We start from the raw sequence: 21514 nt of genomic DNA, 5'->3' as shown, positions 1-21514 counted from the left end.
GAGCTGTGAAGCAATTGTGCTATCCACAATGCTACCGTGCTGCCCCAAGTGCTGTAAGTGGGAGGAGTTTGGTGAGGAGATTGACGAGGCGACATGGGCGGATGCCCTGGGGAGGGTGAACGCTTCCTCCTCTTGCGCGAGGCTCAGCCTCATACAATTCAAGGTGCTGCATAGGGCTCACATGACCAGGGCAAGGATGAGCCGGTTCTTTGGGTGCGAGGACAGGTGTGTTAGGTGCTCAGGGAGCCCAGCAAATCACACCCACATGTTCTGGGCGTGCCCAGCGCTGGAGGACTTTTGGAAGGGTGTAGCGAGGACGGTGTTGAGGGTTGTAGAGAAGCCGGGAGTGCAGGAGGCGAAAGAGGCCGGTATTCTGGCCTTTGCGCCCCTGGTAGCCCGGCGAAGGATTCTCCTTCAGTGGAAGGATGAGAGGTCCCCAAGCGTCGAATCCTGGATCAACGATATGGCGGGGTTTATTAAATTGGAGAGGGTGAAATTTGCCTTAAGGGGACCGGTGCAAGGGTTCTTCAGGCGGTGGCAACCGTTCCTAGACTTCCTGGCAGAACGTTAGAAGATGGTCAGCAGCAACCCGGGGGGCGGGGGGGGGGGGTTGGTTTGTTTTTCTTGAGTGGGTGTGTATATTTGCTTTTGTGTTGATGATGGCTGTTAATTTATTATTTATGTATACGGGGGGGGGGGGGGTTCTGTATTTGAATAAAAAAATTTTAAAAAAAAGATAAATTGTACCGTTGCTCGTTTCCTCGTCGGCAACTTTCAAATACATTACTGCTGAAACACCCACATTTCAACATTTTTAAAAACAATACGGTAAACTATTTGCAGCCAAATAGCAAAGTAAAAATGGGTGTGGTTGTGCCATGTGCACAGAGCCAATCACATCTCGCAATTATTTTCCAAAATTGTTATACAATTAGAAACTCAAAATAGAAGCCCGTGAACATGAGAAACAGAAGGTGGGCGAGCTTGTTCTGTCACTCAATAAGATCATGGCATCAAATCCTCTTCCCCACCCTCCAAAGAAATCTAGCTCTGTCTTTAAACTACTCAATGACTGAGCGTTCCCGCTCTGGGGTAGAGAACTACATATTGTCAACCATCTGAGTGAAGACATTTCTCCTCACCTTGAGGCCTATGTGGCCAACCCCCTTAGCCTGCGACTATCACCCCTAATTCGGCTCCGGCCTGAAAAACGTGTGTACCCTCTCAAGCCCTCGTAGAATTACATTCGTTTCAATGTGGTCACTTCTTACTCTTCCAAAAACTGGAGAACATAGATCCATTAATTCTATTCAAGGACAGCCCTCATCCCAAACGTGGAAACAAAATCGAGCTGCACCATTTTGACTAATTCTAATATTCCATTCGGAAAATTATACCCTGTACATAGTTGGGACTCTGCTGTAGAAAGTAATTTAACATCCCCTCTCGGCCTTTTGGCTAAGATCAAGTGTGGAAGCAATTTGCATTTCATTAATAAGTCTTAAAACCTTGAACATAGGAATGGGAGAAGACCATTGAGTCCCTCGAGCCTGTTCTGTTCAGTTAGATTATGGCTGATCTGTGTCTTTAACTCCATCAACTCCCTTGATTCCGTAACCAGTTGTCAACCACTCATCAGTTAATCTTAATTTTCCATTGACCCGAGCCTCAACAGTTTTTTTAAATGAGGAAGACGAACAGAGTCCCAGATTTTCACTCCCCTTTGTAAAGCCGGACACCACCCCTGATTAGAAAGTAAAAGGTCATAAAAGGTGCAGGGGGACCTAGGTAGTAAAAAAAAAAAAATGCAGTTTGACCAAGAAATGGGTTAGGAAACCCGTAAGCATATCATCCGTTTGTCCACTATCACCTTCTCAAGCAGGACTCCCTTGTCCAAATGTTGCACTCTATGAATAGCCTCGTACATCATCTTCTCCTGTAAAAAGTTGAGCTTCTCTTTCTCAACCTGCTCTTTCTTGCTGGTAATAAGGATGCACTTGCTGTCTTGTGCTCTGCCACGCCCTGTAACAACAATCAATTACACTTAACAGGAGTGAACAGAAACGCCACTTCAGAATCGCCACAAAACAAACTTGGTACCTCAACGCTATGCAGGGAAGACCAAAGCCAAGTATGTGGACTGCTATTTGTGCAAAACATTTAACACACCACGTGCATACTGTGAATAGTAATATAGATATCAATAGAGGTTGGTAGGTGTAGAATAGAATAGAATTTACAGTGCAGAAGGAGGCCATTCGGCCCATCGAGTCTGCACCAGCTCTTGGAAACAGCACCCTACCCAAGGTCAACACCTCCACCCTATCCCCATAACCCAGTAACCCCACCCAACACTAAGGGCAATTTTGAACACTTAAGGGCAATTTAGCATGGCCAATCCACCTAATCTGCACAGCTTTGGACTGTGGGAGGAAACCGGGGCACCCGGAGGAAACCCACGCACGCACGGGGAGGACGTGCAGACTTTGCACAGACAGTGACCCATGCCGGAATCGAACCTGGGACCCTGGAGCTGTGAAACAATTGTGCTATCCACAATGCAACCGTGCTGCCCCTTTCCTCCCACAGTATCAGACCTTTTTACCAAAGTCCTTCATATCCTATTGATAAACTACTTTTGTAAAATGAAATGACATACTGCTCAACTGCATGGAAGAAATAATTAGCAGCATCTCTACATTCTTTCCATAACATGTTAAATTCCACAAGTACTCTTGATCCAGTGAGTGCATCACCCAGCTCTTCATTGCCGTAGATAGAATTTACCACACAGAAGAGGACCACTGGGTCCAGCTGGTCTATATTAGTTTTTTATGTTCTATCTGTTCTTCACCTGACACTACCAGTGTATCCTGTTCCTGTCTCCCTCATTTAGCAACACTTTACACATGCTGTCTATTCAAAGTAAAGTAAACAGAATGTTTTGTGTTTCATTGCAAACCAACGGTCAGTACGAACTGAAGTTCTTGAAGGTGAAAGACATTCTAGAGGGCAGCACGGTAGCACAGTGGTTAGCACTGTCACTTCACAGCTCCAGGGTCCCAGGTTTGATTCTCGGCCTGGGTCACTCTCTGTGCAGAGTCTGCACGTTCTCCTTGTATCTGTGGGTTTCCTCCGGGTGCTCCGTTTTTCCTCCCACAGTCCAAAGACGTGCAGGTTAGGTGGATTGGCCAATTTCCCTTAGTGTCCAAAGGGGTTGTTGGGTTATGGGTATGGGGCAGAGGTGTGGGCAGCTGTTTCCAAAGGCCGGTGCAGACTCAATGGGCCGAATGGCCTCCTTCTGCACTGTAAATTCTATGTCTATTTCTATCCAGTTCCCCCTTAAATCCACCCTCTGGTAATGAGTTCCACGTTCTCACCACTCTGGGTTTTTCTTGAATCCCTTATATTTATGGCCCCTAAAAAACAGAATTGTTATGGCGCAGGAGGAGGCATACCTAGGTACTAGTCGCAGAATCAAGTGCTCGGCATTGGCCGATGACATTGCACTCAACAGTTCCCATGCTGGAGAACAAGCTTTCTGTGACAGTACGGGACTTGTGGTTAATGCATTGAAGACCAAGGGCTTCTGCTTCATACATAAAAGGGAAGACCTACCTGTATAAATTCATGGAATTTTCCACTCTAATGTGTTCACATCCTTCCTGTAATGTGGCACTCAGAACTGTACATAGTTCTCCAGCTGGACTCGAAGTGTCTTGTATAAGTTCAACATAAGCTTGTTCTTGTACTTTTATGCTCCATTAATAAACCTCAGCATACTATATGCTTTATTAACTGATCTCTTCATGCATCAAAGGAAGCAAAGTACTGTACACACCCCTGTCAGCATCAACAGGGTCGAGGTGGAGATGGTTAGCAGTTTCAAATTCCTAGGGGTGCACATCTCCAAAAATCTGTCCTGGTCCAGCCACGTCGATGCTACCACCAAGAAAGCACAACAGCGCTTATACTTCCTCAGGAAACTAAGGAAATTCGGCATGTCCACATTGACTCTTATTTTTACAGATGCACCATAGAAAGCATCCTATCAGGCTGCATCACAGCCTGGTATGGCAACTGCTCGGCCCAGGACCGCAAGAAACTTCAGAGAGTCGTGAACACCGCCCAGTCCATCACACAAACCTGCCTCCCATCCATTGACTCCATCTACACCTCCCGCTGCCTGGGGAAAGCGGGCAGTATAATCAAAGACCCCTCCCACCCGGCTTACTCACTCTTCCAACTTCTTCCATCGGGCAGGAGATACAGAAGTCTGAGAACACGCACGAACAGACTCAAAAACAGCTTCTTCCCCACTGTCACCAGACTCCTAAATGACCCTCTTATGGACTGATTTCATTAACACTACATCCTGTATGCTTCATCCGATGCCAGTGCTTTTGTAGTTACATTGTATATGTTGTGTTGCCCTATTATGTATTTTCTTTTATTCCCTTTTCTTCTCATGTACTGAATGATCTGTTGAGCTGCTCGCAGAAAAATACTTTTCACTGTATTAGTTTGCACTGAGTGCTGAATTTGGTGCATTTTGAGTGCTATAGTAAGAGTTTGCTGACCGAGGGAGTATAAGGCTTCATTTTTATCTAAAGTTTAGTCTTTCTTTTATTTAGTTAATTAACTTAAAAGTTGCTGTTTGGTTTAGAAGAAGGTGAATTTTCAATCAGCTTTAAACAGGCTTCTACTTGTAGGCACTTGCAGCTGGAGCTTGTTAATTAGTTAATTGGATTAGGCCAGTTTTCAGAGGCTAGATTCACAGTATAAAAGTGATCCCCGACAGTGCAGACTTTGTTTGCACTGAGTGCTGAATTTGGTGCATTTTGAGTGCTATAGTAAGAGTTTGCTGACCGAGGGAGTGCTGAATTTGGTGCATTTTGAGTGCTATAGTAAGAGTTTGCTGACCGAGGGAGTGCTGAATTTGGTGCATTTTGAGTGCTACAGTAAGAGTTTGCTGACCGAGGGAGTTAGGTGAGGAGGGAGTAAGGTGCTCCTTTCATTTTGTTTCCGACATTTCCGCAAAGAGTGAGAAGAGAGCTAGGAGTTTACAGAAAGTGTAGCTGACTGGGAGCAGAGTCGGAGGGCGGAGATCTAGTTAGTCCACAGGGCAGCTGTATTCTGTCAGGTAAGAGGGGATGGAGGCTAGGCCAGTTGCATGCTCCTCCTGTAGGATGTGGGTGGTGAGGGATACCACCGGTGTCCCCGCTGACTATACCTGCGGGAAGTGCACCCAACTTCAGCTCCTCAAAGACCGTGTTAGGGAACTGGAGCTGAAGATGGATGAACTTCGGATCATCCAGGAGGCAGAGGGTGTGATTGAGAAGAGTTACAGGGAGGTAACCACACCCAAGGTACAGGACAAGAATAGCTGGGTTACCGTCAGGGGGAAAAAAACAAACAGGCAGACAGTGCAGGGATCCCTCGTGGCCATTCCCCTTCAAAACAAGTATACCGTTTTGGATGCTGTTGGGGGGGGATGACCTACCGGGGGAAGGCCCTAGCGGCCAGGTCTCTGGCACGGAGTCTGGCTCTGGGGCTCAGAAGGGAAGGGGGGAGAATAGAAAAGCAATAGTTGTAGGAGATTCAATGGTTAGGGGAATAGATAGGAGATTCTGTGGTCGCGAGCGAGACTCCCGGTAGGTATGTTGCCTCCCGGGTGCCAGGGCCAGGGATGTCTCGGATCGTGTCTTCAGGATCCTTAAGGGGGAGGGCGAGCAGCCAGAAGTCGTGGTGCAGATTGGTACCAACGACATAGGTAGTAAAAGGGGTGTGGAGGTAATAAACAAGTTTAGGGAGTTAGGCTGGAAGTTAAAAGCCAGGACAGACAGAGTTGTCATCTCTGGTTTGTTGCCGGTGCCATGTAATAGCGAGGCTAGGAATAGGGAGAGAGTGCAGTTGAACATGTGACTGCAGGAATGGTGTAGGAGGGAGGGCTTCAGGTATTTGGATAATTGGAGCGCATTCTGGGGAAGTTGGGACCTATACAAGCAGGACGGGTTGCATCTGAACCAGAGGGGCACAAATATCCTGGGAGGGAGGTTTTCTAGTACTCTTCGGGAGGGTTTAAACTAATTTGGCAGGGGAATGGGAACCGGATTTGTAGTCCAGCAACCAAGGTAGTCGATATTCAGGACGCCAAAGCGTGCAATGAGGCAGTGGGGAAGGGAACACTGACAAAGGAGAGTACTTGCAGGCACGGAGATGGGTTGAAGTGTGTATACTTCAACGCAAGAAGCATCAGGAATAAGGTGGGTGAACTTAAGGCATGGATCGGTACTTGGGACTACGATGTGGTGGCCATCACGGAAACTTGGATAGAAGAGGGGCAGAAATGGTTGTTGGAGGTCCCTGGTTATAGATGTTTCAATAAGATTAGGGTGGGTGGTAAAAGAGGTGGGGGGGGGTGGCATTGTTAATTAGAGATAGTATAACAGCTGCAGAAAGGCAGTTCGAGGAGTATCACCCTAATGAGGTAGTATGGGTTGAAGTCAGAAATAGGAAAGGAGCAGTCACCTTGTTAGGAGTTTTCTATAGGCCCCCCAATAGTAGCAGAGATGTGGAGGAACAGATTGGGAAACAGATTTTGGAAAGATGCAAAAGTCACAGGGTAGTAGTCATGGGTGACTTTAACTTCCCAAATATTGAGTGGAAACTCTTTAGATCAAATAGTTTGGATGGGGTGGTGTTTGTGCAGTGTGTCCAGGAAGCTTTTCTAACACAGTATGTAGATTGTCCGACCAGAGGAGGGGCAATATTGGATTTAGTACTTGGTAATGAACCAGGGCAAGTGATAGATTTGTTAGTGGGGGAGCATTTTGGAGATAGTGACCACAATTCTGTGACTTTCACTTTAGTAATGGAGAGGGATAGCTGCGTGCGACAGGGCAAGGTTTACAATTGGGGGAAGGGTAAATACGATGTTGTCAGACAAGAATTGAATTGCATAAGTTGGGAACATAGGCTGTCAGGGAAGGACACAAGTGAAATGTGGAACTTGTTCAAGGAACAGGTACTACGTGTCCTTGATATGTATGTCCTTGTCAGGCAGGGAAGAGATGGTCGAGTGAGGGAACCATGGTTGACAAGAGAGGTTGAATGTCTTGTTAAGAGGAAAAAGGAGACTTATGTAAGGCTGAGGAAACAAGGTTCAGACAGGGCATTGGAGGGATACAAGATAGCCAGGAGGGAACTGAAGAAAGGGATTAGGAGAGCTAAGCGAGGGCATGAACAATCTTTGGCGGGTAGGATCAAGGAAAACCCCAAGGCCTTTTACACATGTGAGAAATAGAATGACTAGAGCGAGGGTAGGTCCGATCAAGGACAGTACCGGGAGATTGTGTATTGAGTCTGAAGAGATAGGAGAGGTCTTGAACGAGTACTTTTCTTCTGTATTTACAAATGAGAGGGGCGATATTGTTGGAGAGGACAGTGTGAAACAGACTGGTAAGCTCGAGGAAATACTGGTTAGGAAGGAAGATGTGTTGGGCATTTTGAAAAACTTGAGGATAGACAAGTCCCCCGGGCCTGACGGGATATATCCAAGGATTCTATGGGAAGCAAGAGATGAAATTGCAGAACCGTTGGCAATGATCTTTTCGTCCTCACTGTCAACAGGGGTGGTACCAGGGGATTGGAGAGTGGCGAATGTCGTGCCCCTGTTCAAAAAAGGGACTAGGGATAACCCTGGGAATTACAGGCCAGTTAGTCTTACTTCGGTGGTAGGCAAAGCAATGGAAAGGGTACTTAAGGATAGGATTTCTGAGCATCTGGAAAGACACTGCTTGATTAGGGATAGTCAGCATGGATTTGTGAGGGGTAGGTCTTGCCTTACAAATCTTATTGAATTCTTTGAGGCGGTGACCAAGCATGTGGATGAAGGTAAAGCAGTGGATGTAGTGTACATGGATTTTAGTAAGGCATTTGATAAGGTTCCCCATGGTAGGCTTCTGCAGAAAGTAAGGAGGCATGGGATAGTGGGAAATTTGGCCAGTTGGATAACGAACTGGCTAACCGATAGAAGTCAGAGAGTGGTGGTGGATGGCAAATATTCAGCCTGGATCCCATTTATCAGTGGCGTACCGCAGGGATCAGTTCTGGGTCCTCTGCTGTTTGTGATTTTCATTAATGACTTGGATGAGGGAGTTGAAGGGTGGGTCAGTAAATTTGCAGACGATACGAAGATTGGTGGAGTTGTGGTTAGTGAGGAGGGCTGTTGTCGGCTGCAAAGAGACATAGATAGGATGCAGAGCTGGGCTGAGAAGTGGCAGATGGAGTTTAACCCTGAAAAGTGTGAGGTTGTCCATCTTGGAAGGACAAATAAGAATGTGGAATACAGGGTTAACGGTAGAGTTCTTGGCAATGTGGAGGAGCAGAGAGACCTTGGGGTCTATGTTCATACATCTTTGAAAGTTGCCACTCAAGTGGATAGAGCTGTGAAGAAGGCCTATGGTGTGCTCGCGTTCATTAACAGAGGGATTGAATTTAAGAGCCGTGAGGTGTTGATGCAGCTGTACAACACTTTGGTAAGGCCACATTTGGAGTACTGTGTACAGTTCTGGTCGCCTCATTTTAGGAAGGATGTGGAAGCTTTGGAAAAGGTGCAAAGAAGATTTACCAGGATGTTACCTGGAATGGAGAGTAGGTCTTACGAGGAAAGGTTGAGGGTGCTAGGCCTTTTCTCATTAGAACGGAGAAGGATGAGGGGCGACTTGATAAAGGTTTATAAGATGATCAGGGGAATAGATAGAGTAGACAGTCAGAGACTTTTTCCCCGGGTGGAACAAACCATTACAAGGGGACATAAATTTAAGGTGAAAGGTGGAAGATATAGGAGGGATATCAGAGGTAGGTTCTTTACCCAGAGAGTAGAGGGGGCATGGAATACACTGCCTGTAGAAGTAGTTGAATCGGAAACATTAGGGACCTTCAAGCAGCTATTGGATAGGTACATGGATTACGGTAAAATTATATAGTGTAGATTTATTTGTTCTTAAGGGCAGCACGGTAGCATTGTGGATAGCACAATTGCTTCACAGCTCCAGGGTCCCAGGTTCGATTCCGGCTTGGGTCACTGTCTGTGCGGAGTCTGCACATCCTCCCAGTGTGTGCGTGGGTTTCCTCCGGGTGCTCCGGTTTCCACCCACAGTCCAAAGATGTGCAGGGTAGGTGGATTGGCCATGATAAATTGCCCTTGGTGTCCAAAATTGCCCTTGGTGTTGGGTGGAGGTGTTGGGTTTGGGTGGGGTGCTCTTTCCGGGGGCCGGTGCGGACTCGGGGGGCCGGGTGGCCTCCTTCTGCACTGTAAATTCAATGATAATCTATGATTAATCTAGGACAAAGGTTCGGCACAACATCGTGGGCCGAAGGGCCTGTTCTGTGCTGTATTTTCTATGTTCTATGTACCTCGGTACACGTGACAATAAGCAAATCCAATCAAAATCCAATCCAATCTTGCTACCAACATTGATTATGCACAGACACCCAGATCCTTCTGTTCCTGCACCATTTAAGAACTGTACCCCGAATTTTATATTGTCTATCCATGTTCTTCGTAGCAAAATGCATCACTTCATCACTTCTCTGCATTGAACTTCATCTGCCACCTAGCTGCCCGCTCCACCAACTTGTCTATGTACTTTTGAAGTTCTACACTGTCCTCCACAGTTTACAATGCTTCCAAGTTTCATGTCGTCTGTAAACTTTGAAACTGTCCCCTGCACACCAAGATCCAGATCAATAATATATATCAGGAAAAGCAAGACTCCCAGTCCTGGGGAACTCCTATACTAACCCGCCTCCAGCTCGAAACCTAGCCATTGACCATTACTCTCGGTTTCCCATTAATTAGTCAATTTTCTATCCATGTTGTTACTGTCCCTTTTATTCCATGAGCTATACGTTTTCTCAAGTCTGTTGTGGGGCACTGTATTGAATGCCTTTTGAAAGTTCATGTACACCACAAACGTAACAGCATTACCTTTATCCAGCTCTTCCTAATCACCCCACATTTTTCCACGTGACTATTAATTCTATCCCAAATAATTGTGTCTGATAGCTTACCTGCCACTGAAGTTAAACTGACTGATCTGTAATTGCTGGGCTTACCCTGAAAACCTTTTTTGAACAAGGGTGTAATGAGTCTAGGAAATACAGTAAGATCGTGGCCAGTGTCCTTGGAATATCTACGCTCGCTTCCTGGGTAAAGACAGCCTGTCCTAAGAACCAATCCCAGGGCAGCGCGGTGGTTAGCACTGCTGCCTCACGGTGTCGAGGACCCAGGTTCGATCCCGGCCCTGGGTCACTGTCCGTGTGGCATTTGCGCATTCACCCCCACAACCCAAAAAGATGCGCAGGGTAGGTGGATTGGCCACGCTAAATTGCCCCTTAATTGGGGATAAAAAAAGAATTGGGTACTCTAAATTTGTTTTTAAAAATAAAAATTTTTTTTAAAAAACCAATCCCGATGGAATGAGATTTCATTGGAAAATCATGGTACTCCCTGTGAGGAACTCTCGCCCATACATTAAATCGTGTTTCCCTTTGACCTACCAGGACAGCAACAGAATTCAACACTGATTTCATCTATGCCATTAAGAATTGGCACTTTGATGCCAATTTAAAATAAACTCAACCTGTTAGATAGGCTCGGTTTAGTGTCTGTCTTGTGAAAATGTGGTCTATCCAAGGCAGGCGCCAAGGTCACAGGTTCGATCCCGACTCTGGGTTACTGTGTCGAGTTTGCACATTCTCCCCGTGTTTGCGCGAGTTTTGCCCCCACAACCCAAAAGGTGTGCAGGATAGGTGGGTTGGCCACGCTAAATTGCCCCTTAATTAGAAAAAATGATTTGGATACGAAGAACCAGCGCCATTTTCAAAGCATTTATTTCAGTGCTATTGAAGATCCTCAAACCACTTTGCATTCAGCCACTTGTTAACCAGAGCTAATCTTGACTCGAGCGACACGTTGTTTGTTATGAAATAATGGGACACATGGAGGGGGATCGATCAGTTAATCATTTCTTACTACATCAATGACCTTACCTCTTGTTTGGATCATCTTTATGACATTACCCACATATTCATACAACAGTACAAGGTTACACTGGGCAATGTCGATTCCTTCGTCAGCAACAGACGTTGCTACAAGGATTTTGCTTCCAGAATCGTCTTTAAATGAAGTCAGTGCTTTTTTCTGTGAGGGCAACGTCATTCCTGCAAAACACAATACATGCATTGCTAAAGTAATTAAGTTTAATAACACTCCATCAATACCGTTGCAATCTCCTCCAGCCCGAGATCTGCATTTCTCCAATTCCGTCTTCTTGCCAGTCCCTAATCTTCACTGCTCCAGCAATGATGGTCATGCTTTCAGCTGCCTGCGCCTTAAGCTCTGAATTTCCTCTTTAACCCTCACTGTCTCTGTACCCCATCTCCTTTAAGGCGTTCCATAAAACCAACCTCATTGAACAAGCCTTTGGTCAAAGGGAATGGAGTATAAAAATAGGGAGGTCTTGACAAAACTATACAAGGCACTAAACAATTTTGGTCCCCTTATCTAAGGAACAATATACTTCCAGAGAAGGTTCACTAGATTGATTCTGGGTATGGAGGAGATTTTCTGATGAGGAGAGGTTGAGTCTGTACTCATTGCAGTTTAGAAGAATGGGCGGTGACATTATTGGCTATCGGGTTCGCGGGGGGCTTGTCAGGGTAGATGCTGAGAGGTTGTTTCCCCTTGTGGGAGAGTCTAGGCCCAGGACCATAATCTCAGAGTGAGGGGTTGCCCATTTAAGATAGAAATGAGGAGGAATTTCTTCTCTCAGTGAGTAGTGAATCTGTGGAATTCTTTACCTCAAGAGAGCAGAGGCTGAGTTAAGTATGTTCAAGGCTGCGTTAGACCGATTTTTAAATCGTTAAGGGAATCAAGGGTTCTGGGGTTAAGGCAGGACAGTGGGCATGAGGATTATATCAGATGATCTCATTGAATGGTGCAGCAGCCTCGATGGGCCGAGAAGCCTACTCCTACGTTTATGGTCTGTCCTAATCCCTTGGTGTGGCTTGATGTTAAATTTTGTTTGTGAACTCTCTTCCTCATTTGGACACTTCGCTATGTTATGGGCTCTACTTAAACATAAGTTATTCCACACTTGCTTAGATTAAGTCAACTTTTCTAACCCACAATGGACACTTGAATTGGCTGTGGTAAAAGAGTTAAGCAGTGGAACAAATTGGATAGCTCGTACTGAAGAGCTGGCCAAGGCTCAATGGACCGAATGGTCTCCTTCAGTGTTTCACCATTCGGTGATAAATGTTCCCCTTGAATCAGTACATTGGGCAGAAGAGGGGTCTGACATGCTGCATCCCCCTTGCTTCCAGTTCTTGCTAAACTGCCACCGGTCCGCACATGGAATTTGCTGCAGAAAAAGCAAAGCAACATTCCGAAAATGCCACAACAGTAGCTGTGAATCTGTTTGGCAGCCAAGTTTATTTTTGTAAAATTGTACTTGCTGCTTTTTCAGCCCTGGTTGCAGTTCCAATGCGCGAGAGGGAAACTGGCAGCATCTGAATAGCGAGGTTCCACATTTCATAGAAAATAGGAGCAGAAGGAGGCCAGTGAGCCACAAGTCTGCTCTGCCATTCAATGTGATTGTGGCTGATCCTCTATCTCAACGCCACACTCCCGCGCTCTCCCCATACCCCTTTAGAGTCTAGAAACCTACCTGTTTCCTTCTTAATATTCAGTGATTTGGCCTCCGCAGCCTCCTGTGGTAGAGAATTCCACAGCTTCACCACCCTCTGAGTGAAGAAACTTCTCATCTCAGTCCTAAAGGGCCCATCCAGTATCCCGAGACTGTGACACCTTGTTCTAGACCCTCCAGCCAGAGGATATAACATCCCTGCATCCAGTGTGTCCGGTCCCGTCAGAATTTTTAACGTTTTAATTAAATCGCCTACCATTCTTCTAAATTCTAGTGAATATAGACCCAGTCAACCCAATCTCTCCTTATACGACGACCCTGCCATCCCAGGAATCAGCCTGGTGAACATTCGCTGCACTCGCCTCTATGGCAGGTAGATCCTTTCCCAGGTAAAAAATATTCCAAGGAAATATTCCATTTGATTCCCTCATCCAAATCATCGATGTACATTGAGAATAGCTGGGGACCATGGGCGGCACAGTGGTTAGCACTGCTGTCTCACGGTGCTGAGGTCCCAGGTTCGATCCCGGCTCTGGGTCACTGTCCGTGTGGAGTTTGCACATTCTCCCCATCGTTGCGTGGGTTTCGCGCCCACAACCCAAAGATGTGCCGGGTAGGTGGATTGGCCACGCTAAATTAGCCCTTAACTGAAAAAAATTAATTGGCACTCTAAATTTATTTTAAAAAGTGAATAGCTGGGCCCAAGTACTGATCCCCGAGGGTCCTCCCTAGTTACTATCTGCCACGTCGAAAAAGGTCCATTTATTCTAATGTTCTATTTCCTGTCTGCTAACCATGTCAATATATTAACCTCAATCCCATGTGCTTTAATTATACACAATAACCTATATTGTGGGGCTTTATCAAAAGCATTCTGAAATTCCAAATACACCACATCCACTGGTTCACCCTCATTTATTCGCCTAGTTATGCCCTCAAAACTCCAGTAAGTTCGTTAAACATAGCGGCACGGTGATGCAGTGATTAGCACTGCTGCCTAACGGCGCCAAGGGCCTGTGTTCGATCCCAGTCTTGGGTCACTGTAGGGTTTACACATTCTCCCAGTGTGTGCATGGGTCTCACCCCCACAACTCAAAAGATGTGCCGGTTAGGTGGATTGGCCACACTAAAAATTGCCCAGTAATTAGCAAAAAATAATTGGGCACTCTAAATTTATATTAAAAAAAGTTTGTTAAAAATGATTTCATATCATAGAATTTACAGTGCAGAAGGAGGCCATTCGGCCCATCGAGTCTGCACCGGCTCTTGGAAAGAGCACCCTACCCAAGGTCAACACCTCCACCCTATTCCCATAACCCAGTAACTCCACCCACCACTAAGGGCAATTTTGGACACTAAGGGCAATTTAGCATGGCCAATCCACCTAACCTGCACATCTTTGGACTGTGGGAGGAAACCGGAGCACCCGGAGGAAACCCACACACACACGGGGAGGATGTGCAAACTCCGCACAGACAGTGACCCATGCCGGAATTGAACCTGGGACCCTGGAGCTGTTAAGCAATTGTGCTATCCACAATGCTACCGTGCTGCCCATAAATTTCCCTCCCATGTTGACGTTTTCTAATCCTGTTGATATATTTTTTTCTAAATTTAGAGTACCCAATTCTTTTTCTCCAATTATGGGGGCAATTTACCGTGGCCAATTGATCTACCCTGCACATTTTTTTGAGTTGTGGGGGTGAGACCCACCAGACACGGGGAGAACGTGCAAACCCCATACAGACAGTGACCCAGGGCCAGGATCGAACCCGGGTCCGCGGCGCCGTGAGGCAGCAGTGCCTGTTGAAATTTTCTAAGTGTCCACTTAACATCTTACCTTCTACTGATGTTGGGCTAACTGATCTGTCATTCCCTGCTGCCTCCCTCCTTTTTTAAATAGCGGGGTTACATTTGCCACTCTCCAATCTGCCGGGACTGTTCCGGGATCGACAGAATTTTGGGAGATGACAACCAACTCATCAACTATTTCTATGGCCCGATTCCTTTAGAAGCCCGGGTTGTAGATTATCAGGCCCTGAGGATTTATCGGTTTCCAGTCTCATTCGTTTCTCCAGCGCTATTTTTTCAGTGATACCAATTTCCTTCAATGTCTCTTTCTCACTAGACCCTTGATTCCCTAGTATTTCTGGGAAGTTATTTGTGTCTTCCTCTATGAAGACAGAACTAAAGTAGTTATTAAATTGCTCCACCATGCCCTTGTTCTCTATTATAAATTCTCCTGTTTTGGACTGTGAGGGCCCTCACAGATCTTTAAAAAAAAAATTTTTTAATCGGCCTTTTACAGTCTGCTTTTCTGTCACTTGCAAGTTTGGTCTCATACTTTAATCTTCCCTTCTTAATCGATCTCTTAGTCTTCCTTTGCTGAATAAATTGGCAGCCATATTTCTTGCATCACAGCAGCGAGTTCACTTAAAAATATTTCATTGACTGTAAAGCACTTTGGGATACAGGGAAGCTGTGAAAAGTGCGATTATAAATGAAAGTCTTTCTGTCACCAAATGACAGAACATGCTCCAGGCGTCTGAATTGCCGACCCCTGTCCCTATATCCGGAACGGAAGTGAAGTAAAATACCAAGAGGTATTTTGGCCCTTGACCCTTGCGTTATTTACCATTTTTAAACTGCTGGGTGAAGATTCAAAATGTTTATTTTTGTGCAGCAACCAAATGTGCTTCATTTCAACAAACATAGTGGCGAGACTAGACACTAGACAGCAGGCATAGAGGCCATTTCGTCCATCTTGTCTGAGCCAGCACTATCCAATTACTCTCCACTTCCCTGTCCTTTCCCAGTCGCCCAAACATTTCTCCTTAACAAACATTTATCCAGTTCCATTTTGGAAGGTACTGCTCAATCTGCATCCACCCTCCTTTCTACCAGCATATTCCAGTTCACATCCACACGCTGTAAAAAACAAAATTCTCCTCTTGTTCTTTTCCTAAACTATCCTAAATCTACGTCCGCTGTATCATGGCTTCCTGCCAGTGGAGAGAATTTTTACTTCAAAATCCTTTCTTAATTTTTTTTTGCTCAGTAAGTCGTAGCATCTGTTGAGAGAGAGGCACACAAGAGTGGTTTTTCTTTTATAAATTTAGAGTACCCAATTCATTTTTTTTCCAATTAAGGGGCAATTTAGCGTGGCCAACCCACCTACCCGGCGCATCTTTGGGTTGCGGGGGCGAAACCCACGCAAACACGGGGAGAATGTGCAAACACCACACGGACAGTGACCCAGAGCCGGGATTGAACCTGGGACCTCGGCGCCGTGAGGCAGCAGGGCTAACCCACTGTGCCACCGTGCTGCCCTTCCTTTCTTAATTTTAACATCTCATATTTTTTAAAAACATCTTTGTATGGAGTATCGTTTTATCATGTTCAAGGCTATAATAGTCGCACTTGTGATATTACCAGTGTTCTTTGATCTTCCCAACAGCATTTCAGGTTGTAAGAATGTCAATGCCTGACAATCTTGTAGCCACTTCCTCAAAGCCTGTATATATTTAAAAATAGGAAAATAATGTTAACTATTAAATTCATATAAATTTGCCTCACAAGACTATCTTACCCTAATATCAGATCCAAATTTTGATACGATTTCACATTTTGCTGTACCTGATTTCAAGACATTTAAGAAAACATAGGAAGACCAGCGATCATTCAGATCATTGAGCCTTTCCCACTATTTAATTTTAATTAAAAAAAAATTTAAAAAACTCCTGCTGCTCCTGCGCCCACTTCATCCACGCTGCCTGGTCTCCACCCGCCGCCATCTTGGTCTTCTTCCCTCGCACCTTTTTTTAAAAAAAAAAAGTACCCAATTAATTTTTTCCAATTAAGGGGCAATTTAGCATGGCCAATCCACCTACCCTGCACATCTTTGTGTTGTGGGGGTGAAACCCACGCAAACAGGGGGAAAATGTGCAAACTCCACACGGACAGTGACCCAGAGCTGGGATCGAACCTGGGACTTCGGCGCCGTGAAGCAGCAGGGCTAACCACTGCGCCACCCTTTCCCACTATTTAATTAAAGCTGATCTGTAGGTTAACTCCCATTTATCCACCTTGGTGTCATTACCTTGCCTGACTAAAATAATATATTTTTTAAATTTGTTCATGGGATGTGGGCATCACTGGCTAGCCCAGCATTTATTGTCCATCCCAGAGGGCATTTAAGAATCAACCACATTGTTGTGGGTCTGAAATCACAATGTAGGCCAGACCAGGTAAGGACAGCAGATTTCCTCCCCTCAAGGGTATTAGTGAACCAGATGGGTGTTTACGACAGACAATGGTTTCATGGTCATCATTAGGATTTATAAAATTACAGCTGCGGGATTCTCCAATGGCGGGATCCTCCGCTTCGCCGACAGCGTGGGGTGGCCACAATGGAAAACCCCATTGGTCGGCTGTGGGAACAGAGAATCCCATTGCCGACGGGGGCGCGCCATGCCGGAAAATGGGGCTGGCGGGTCGGAGAATCCCAATCCAGATTTTTATTGAATTCAAAATTCACCAACTGCTATGGTGGGATTCGAACCGGGTCTCTAGATCACTCGTCCAGTGGTATTACAACCACCATCTCTCATGAGGAGGGGGTTTGTTCCTTTAGTTCCCCCTTTGTATGTTTTTACTTCACCTACAGCCCCCTTTCAATTCCTCTGCCACCTTTGACAACATCAGGGTAGGGGGGGGGGGTTTAGAATGTGCCAAGAGACCACTACCACCATCATGAAACGTTCGAATCAAGGGAAATTGCTTATAAGGGCTGATGGTTTGATAACCAGAGAGCGTGGATTAACGGTAAAATAATCAAAGGTTCTTTTAATGCAAATGACTGGTTGGGATCTGGGCTACACTGGCCGATAGGGTGGGTGAAACAGATTCAGTAGTAAAACAGATTCAGTAGCAACTTACAAAAGGGTATTGGGCAAATATTTGAAGGAGGACAACTTGGAATGATATGGGGAAAGAGCCAGGGAGTGGGTTGCTTTCAAAAGAGAGGGCACAGTCCGATGGGTTGAATGGCCCCTGGCTGTGGTACACTATTCTATGATTCCATTCCCCATTGCCCAGAATGCTGAGAGGGAGGAAAGACGTTTGTGTTAGCCAGGAGCCTTTGCAAGATCAACATAATCCTTGTAAGAAACAGTGTGAGCAGAGATAAGGAAGCAAGCTCTACAAACTGGTCAGATTCTTTAAGATTTGATAATTAAACAGGACGTGGGAAGGAAACCACAGCTCATTCGAGACAGGTATTCAGGAGAACCACAACTATGGAACTTATTCTGGACAAACTAGTTCTTTCTGCTGAATAATACATGCTGCACACAGTTAACAGCACATGTCCCAACCAGAATGCAGATAGCTGATGGGACAAATTGTAAGTGATTGGGGTTGCATTCCCTCATAACGTGCACTGTGTAACTATCCTCCACTCAGTGCATTGCTGATGGAGAAATAATCCTGCTTGTATCAGGAGACTTTCCTGTAGTTCTGGTCATGGGCTTTGTTTGCTGTAGTGTCAACAGGCTCATTTAAGTAGACTCTGTTTGCTGCCAACACTCGCTCCGTTAATGCATGCATCCTCCTTATTAATGTGACAGCAACAGGCAGCTTACATCTGCAAGTGCCCTAGTTTGGACAAACAGGATCGTTTTGGTCTTTGGGTTGTTCTCGTACTCTTCTTTCAGAATGCTCTTCACTTCAGAAAGCTTGGGATTTTCATTTGCCGGATCAGCATCGATTTGCTCCAGTTGCTCCTTCTTATCTAATGGAACCAAACGCAAAAAGTGGCATTCAGCTGATGTAGCCAAAAAAAAAAAAAACTGGACGACAGGCAGTGCACATTATCAAGCATAAATAACATTTCTTCAGCAATGCGCATTTACAAAACACCTTTAACATGGTAGGAGCTTCACAGGAGTGCTATCAAACGCACATTGACATTGAGCCATTTTAAGAGGAGATATTAGGACAAATGACCAAACATTTTATCGAAGAGTTATGTTTTAAGGGGTATTTCAAAAGAAGAGAGGTTTGGGGAGGGAATTGCAGGGCTTAGGCTCAGCCGCCAGCGATCACAGAATCCCTACAGTACAGGAGGCTATTCGGCCCATCGAGTCAGCACCGACCCTCTGAAAGCGAAACCCACCCAAGACACTTCCCCTACCCTATTCCCATAACCGCACCCAACTTACACATCTTTGGACACTTAGGAGCAATTTATCACGGCCAATCCACCTAACCTGCACATCTTTGGTCTGTGGGAGGAAACCCACGCAGGCATGGGGAGAACGTACAAACTCCACACAGAAAGTGACTGAAGATGCTTTGATCCTGGGTCCAGGGCGCTGTGATGAAAATCGGGGACCATTAAGACGCCAGGACTGGAGCAGCGCAGGGATCTTGGAGGGATGGTGGAAGTTGCAGGGATACGTAGAGGAAAGGCCTTGGATAGATTTGAAGACGGAGATAAGAATCTGAAAACGGAGGATGGTTTTAGGTTAATACCATCATAATCAGGGCGGCACGGTGACGCAGTGGTTAGCACTGCTGTCTACGTCGCTGAGGACCCGGGTTCGATCCCAGCCCACTATCTGTTTGGAGTTTGCACATTCTCCCCGTGTTTACGTGGGTTTCACCCCCACAACCCAAAGATGTGCAGGGTAGGTGGATTAGCCACGCAAAATTGCCCCTTAATTGGAAAAAAAATATTGGGTACTCTAAATGTATATTTAAAAAAATAATCAGAAAGCCCACCTTCAAGAGCCAGAACATAAAAAGATAACATTTCTCTTAAAGTATTGTGAACATGAGTAATAAAAAGCTTGGTTAAAATTCAGGCATAACAAGTCTAACTTAATCATTGTTAGAAACAATGTGAACGATTACAGAGACAAAGAAACAAGCTCCAGAAACTGGCAAGAGCTTCTTACCTTCAAATAATGCAGCAAGCATTTGTTCCGTCTTATCATATCCACCTCTCTTCACATTATCAAAAAATTCTTTCAGATAACCAACAGCATCTTTGGTGCGGGCGTCTGCATTGATAATCAGAGCATCGTTGAATTTCTAAGGATAAAGAGAAGTTACAATTAAACCGATAAAGGGTAACAATAGTTCATAACATACAATAAAACTACAAAAATTAATTGGGTGGCCATCAAGATTAAGAAAGGGCAGTGTTTTTGAAATTGTACAACAAAAAATAGATTCTAAAGATATAAACAATAACAAACTGCATTTCTACAGTGCTCGTAATGTAATAAAACACCTCACGGTGTTTCTTAGGAGCAGTTTGGCAAAACCTGACACTTGAGATTATTGAGAGATGACATAAAAGTTGCAGTTCTGAAAAGTCCCCAAGACACAGGAGCAGAATTGGGCCATTCGGCCCAGCGAGTCTGCTACTCCATTCAATCATGGCTGTTCGGACATATCGGACTTGAAACATTACCTCGGTTTCTCTCTCTCCACATACTAGCAGACCTACTGAGTATTTCCAGCATCTTCTGTTGTTACTTTGAATGTCCAGCACCTGCAGTATTTTGCTTTTATAACATGGCCAAAAGCTTGTTTAAAAGAGGTCGTTTTTAAAAGGAGTGGCTCATAGCAGGAGAGGGAGGGGGCGAGATACAGGAAGGTAAGTCCAGAGCTCCGGGCATCAACAGCTGACAGCAGAAGACGGAGCAGCCAGTAGTGGAATATAAAATAATCAGGGCTGATACAATGAACAGACGTGAACCATACATCCAAACATCTCAGTGCGTTTTAGATGTTTAGCTAAAACTTTTAATTCAGAAGAAAGTACTGTACTGTACAGCAAGGCATTTTGTCCTTGAGTTAAAGATCAGCAAATAATTGAGTTTAAAATGAAACTAACTGAAAACTGATCACGTGGACACCCTGAACCCTATTGATGGCCAGGCCTGAGACAGCAGTACAAACAAGCTCCCCTCACCCGCAAGTACTCAGTGTAAGTGAAAAGTGCCCGGCAGATCATCCTTTCTTGTTCCACGTCAGGCATCTGGAGAACTTTGCACTTTTTCTGCACTTCAATGATCCACTGCTCGTAGCTCTGTGTTCCATAACTTCCATTCTGGGTTTGCGAAAGATCATCTGCAGGGACGAAATAAACACTGAGAGACTCCCTCCATCGACTGTGAGCAATGACACCCAAACACATTTACAATTGTACTACAATTAATAAAGAAAATGGAAATCTTTAATCCCGACACCAACGACTCGGCGCTAATCGGCCAGATCAACTACTCTTTTGGAAATATAAAAATTCTGTTGTCATTTACCAATGTTGTAAATGTTCTTCGCCATTTCCTCTACTTGAGCCATCATTCCAGAGATAATGTCCGCAAATGGATCCTTTGTACGTTTCCCCGTTTCTCGAGTATCTGTCAAGAAATAACAACATGAAAAAATAGCTTCGCAATACATCTCAGGGTGTTAGTCTCTCACAGTTGAGACCAAACTTCAGTGACCTCCGGTGGCAGCCCTGGAGTGAGCAGTCGCACATTTGATGGCTCCTGCTCAAGGCGGACTTTATTCGGTCTTTTCCCCGCCCCAAGTATTTGAGAGCAAGAAGTGCAGGAGTGCCTGGGGAAGGATTTGCTCCTCTTGTGTGGCTGGTGGATGGATCCACGGATTAGGAGTGCTGCAAGAAGGAAAGCGCTGCTGTGGGCCTGGAGTCACGTGTAGGCCAGACCGGGTAAGGGTGGCAGATTTCCTTCCCTAAAAGGACATTAGTGAACCAGATGGGT

At 45.3% G+C, this 21514-nt stretch overlaps 1 protein-coding gene across 2 annotated transcripts in view; it reads right to left on the bottom strand.

Moving 5' to 3' along the window:
- Positions 1–21514, bottom strand: part of LOC140429856 (antiviral innate immune response receptor RIG-I-like) — a 121585-nt gene that overhangs the window by 7712 nt on the left and 92359 nt on the right. For both annotated transcript variants that reach the window (XM_072517343.1, XM_072517344.1), the window contains 7 exons: positions 21047–21148; positions 20701–20858; positions 19676–19811; positions 18359–18507; positions 16149–16230; positions 11059–11229; positions 1871–2022 (listed from right to left, as the gene is read on the bottom strand). In XM_072517343.1, the coding sequence (XP_072373444.1) occupies positions 1871–2022; positions 11059–11229; positions 16149–16230; positions 18359–18507; positions 19676–19811; positions 20701–20858; positions 21047–21148 (950 nt within the window). The remainder of the gene's footprint in view (positions 1–1870; positions 2023–11058; positions 11230–16148; positions 16231–18358; positions 18508–19675; positions 19812–20700; positions 20859–21046; positions 21149–21514) is intronic.

Source organism: Scyliorhinus torazame, chromosome 9, assembly GCF_047496885.1.
Source record: "Scyliorhinus torazame isolate Kashiwa2021f chromosome 9, sScyTor2.1, whole genome shotgun sequence".
Classification (NCBI taxonomy): Eukaryota; Metazoa; Chordata; class Chondrichthyes; order Carcharhiniformes; family Scyliorhinidae; genus Scyliorhinus; species Scyliorhinus torazame.
This window is presented reverse-complemented; position numbering and strand designations above follow the sequence as displayed.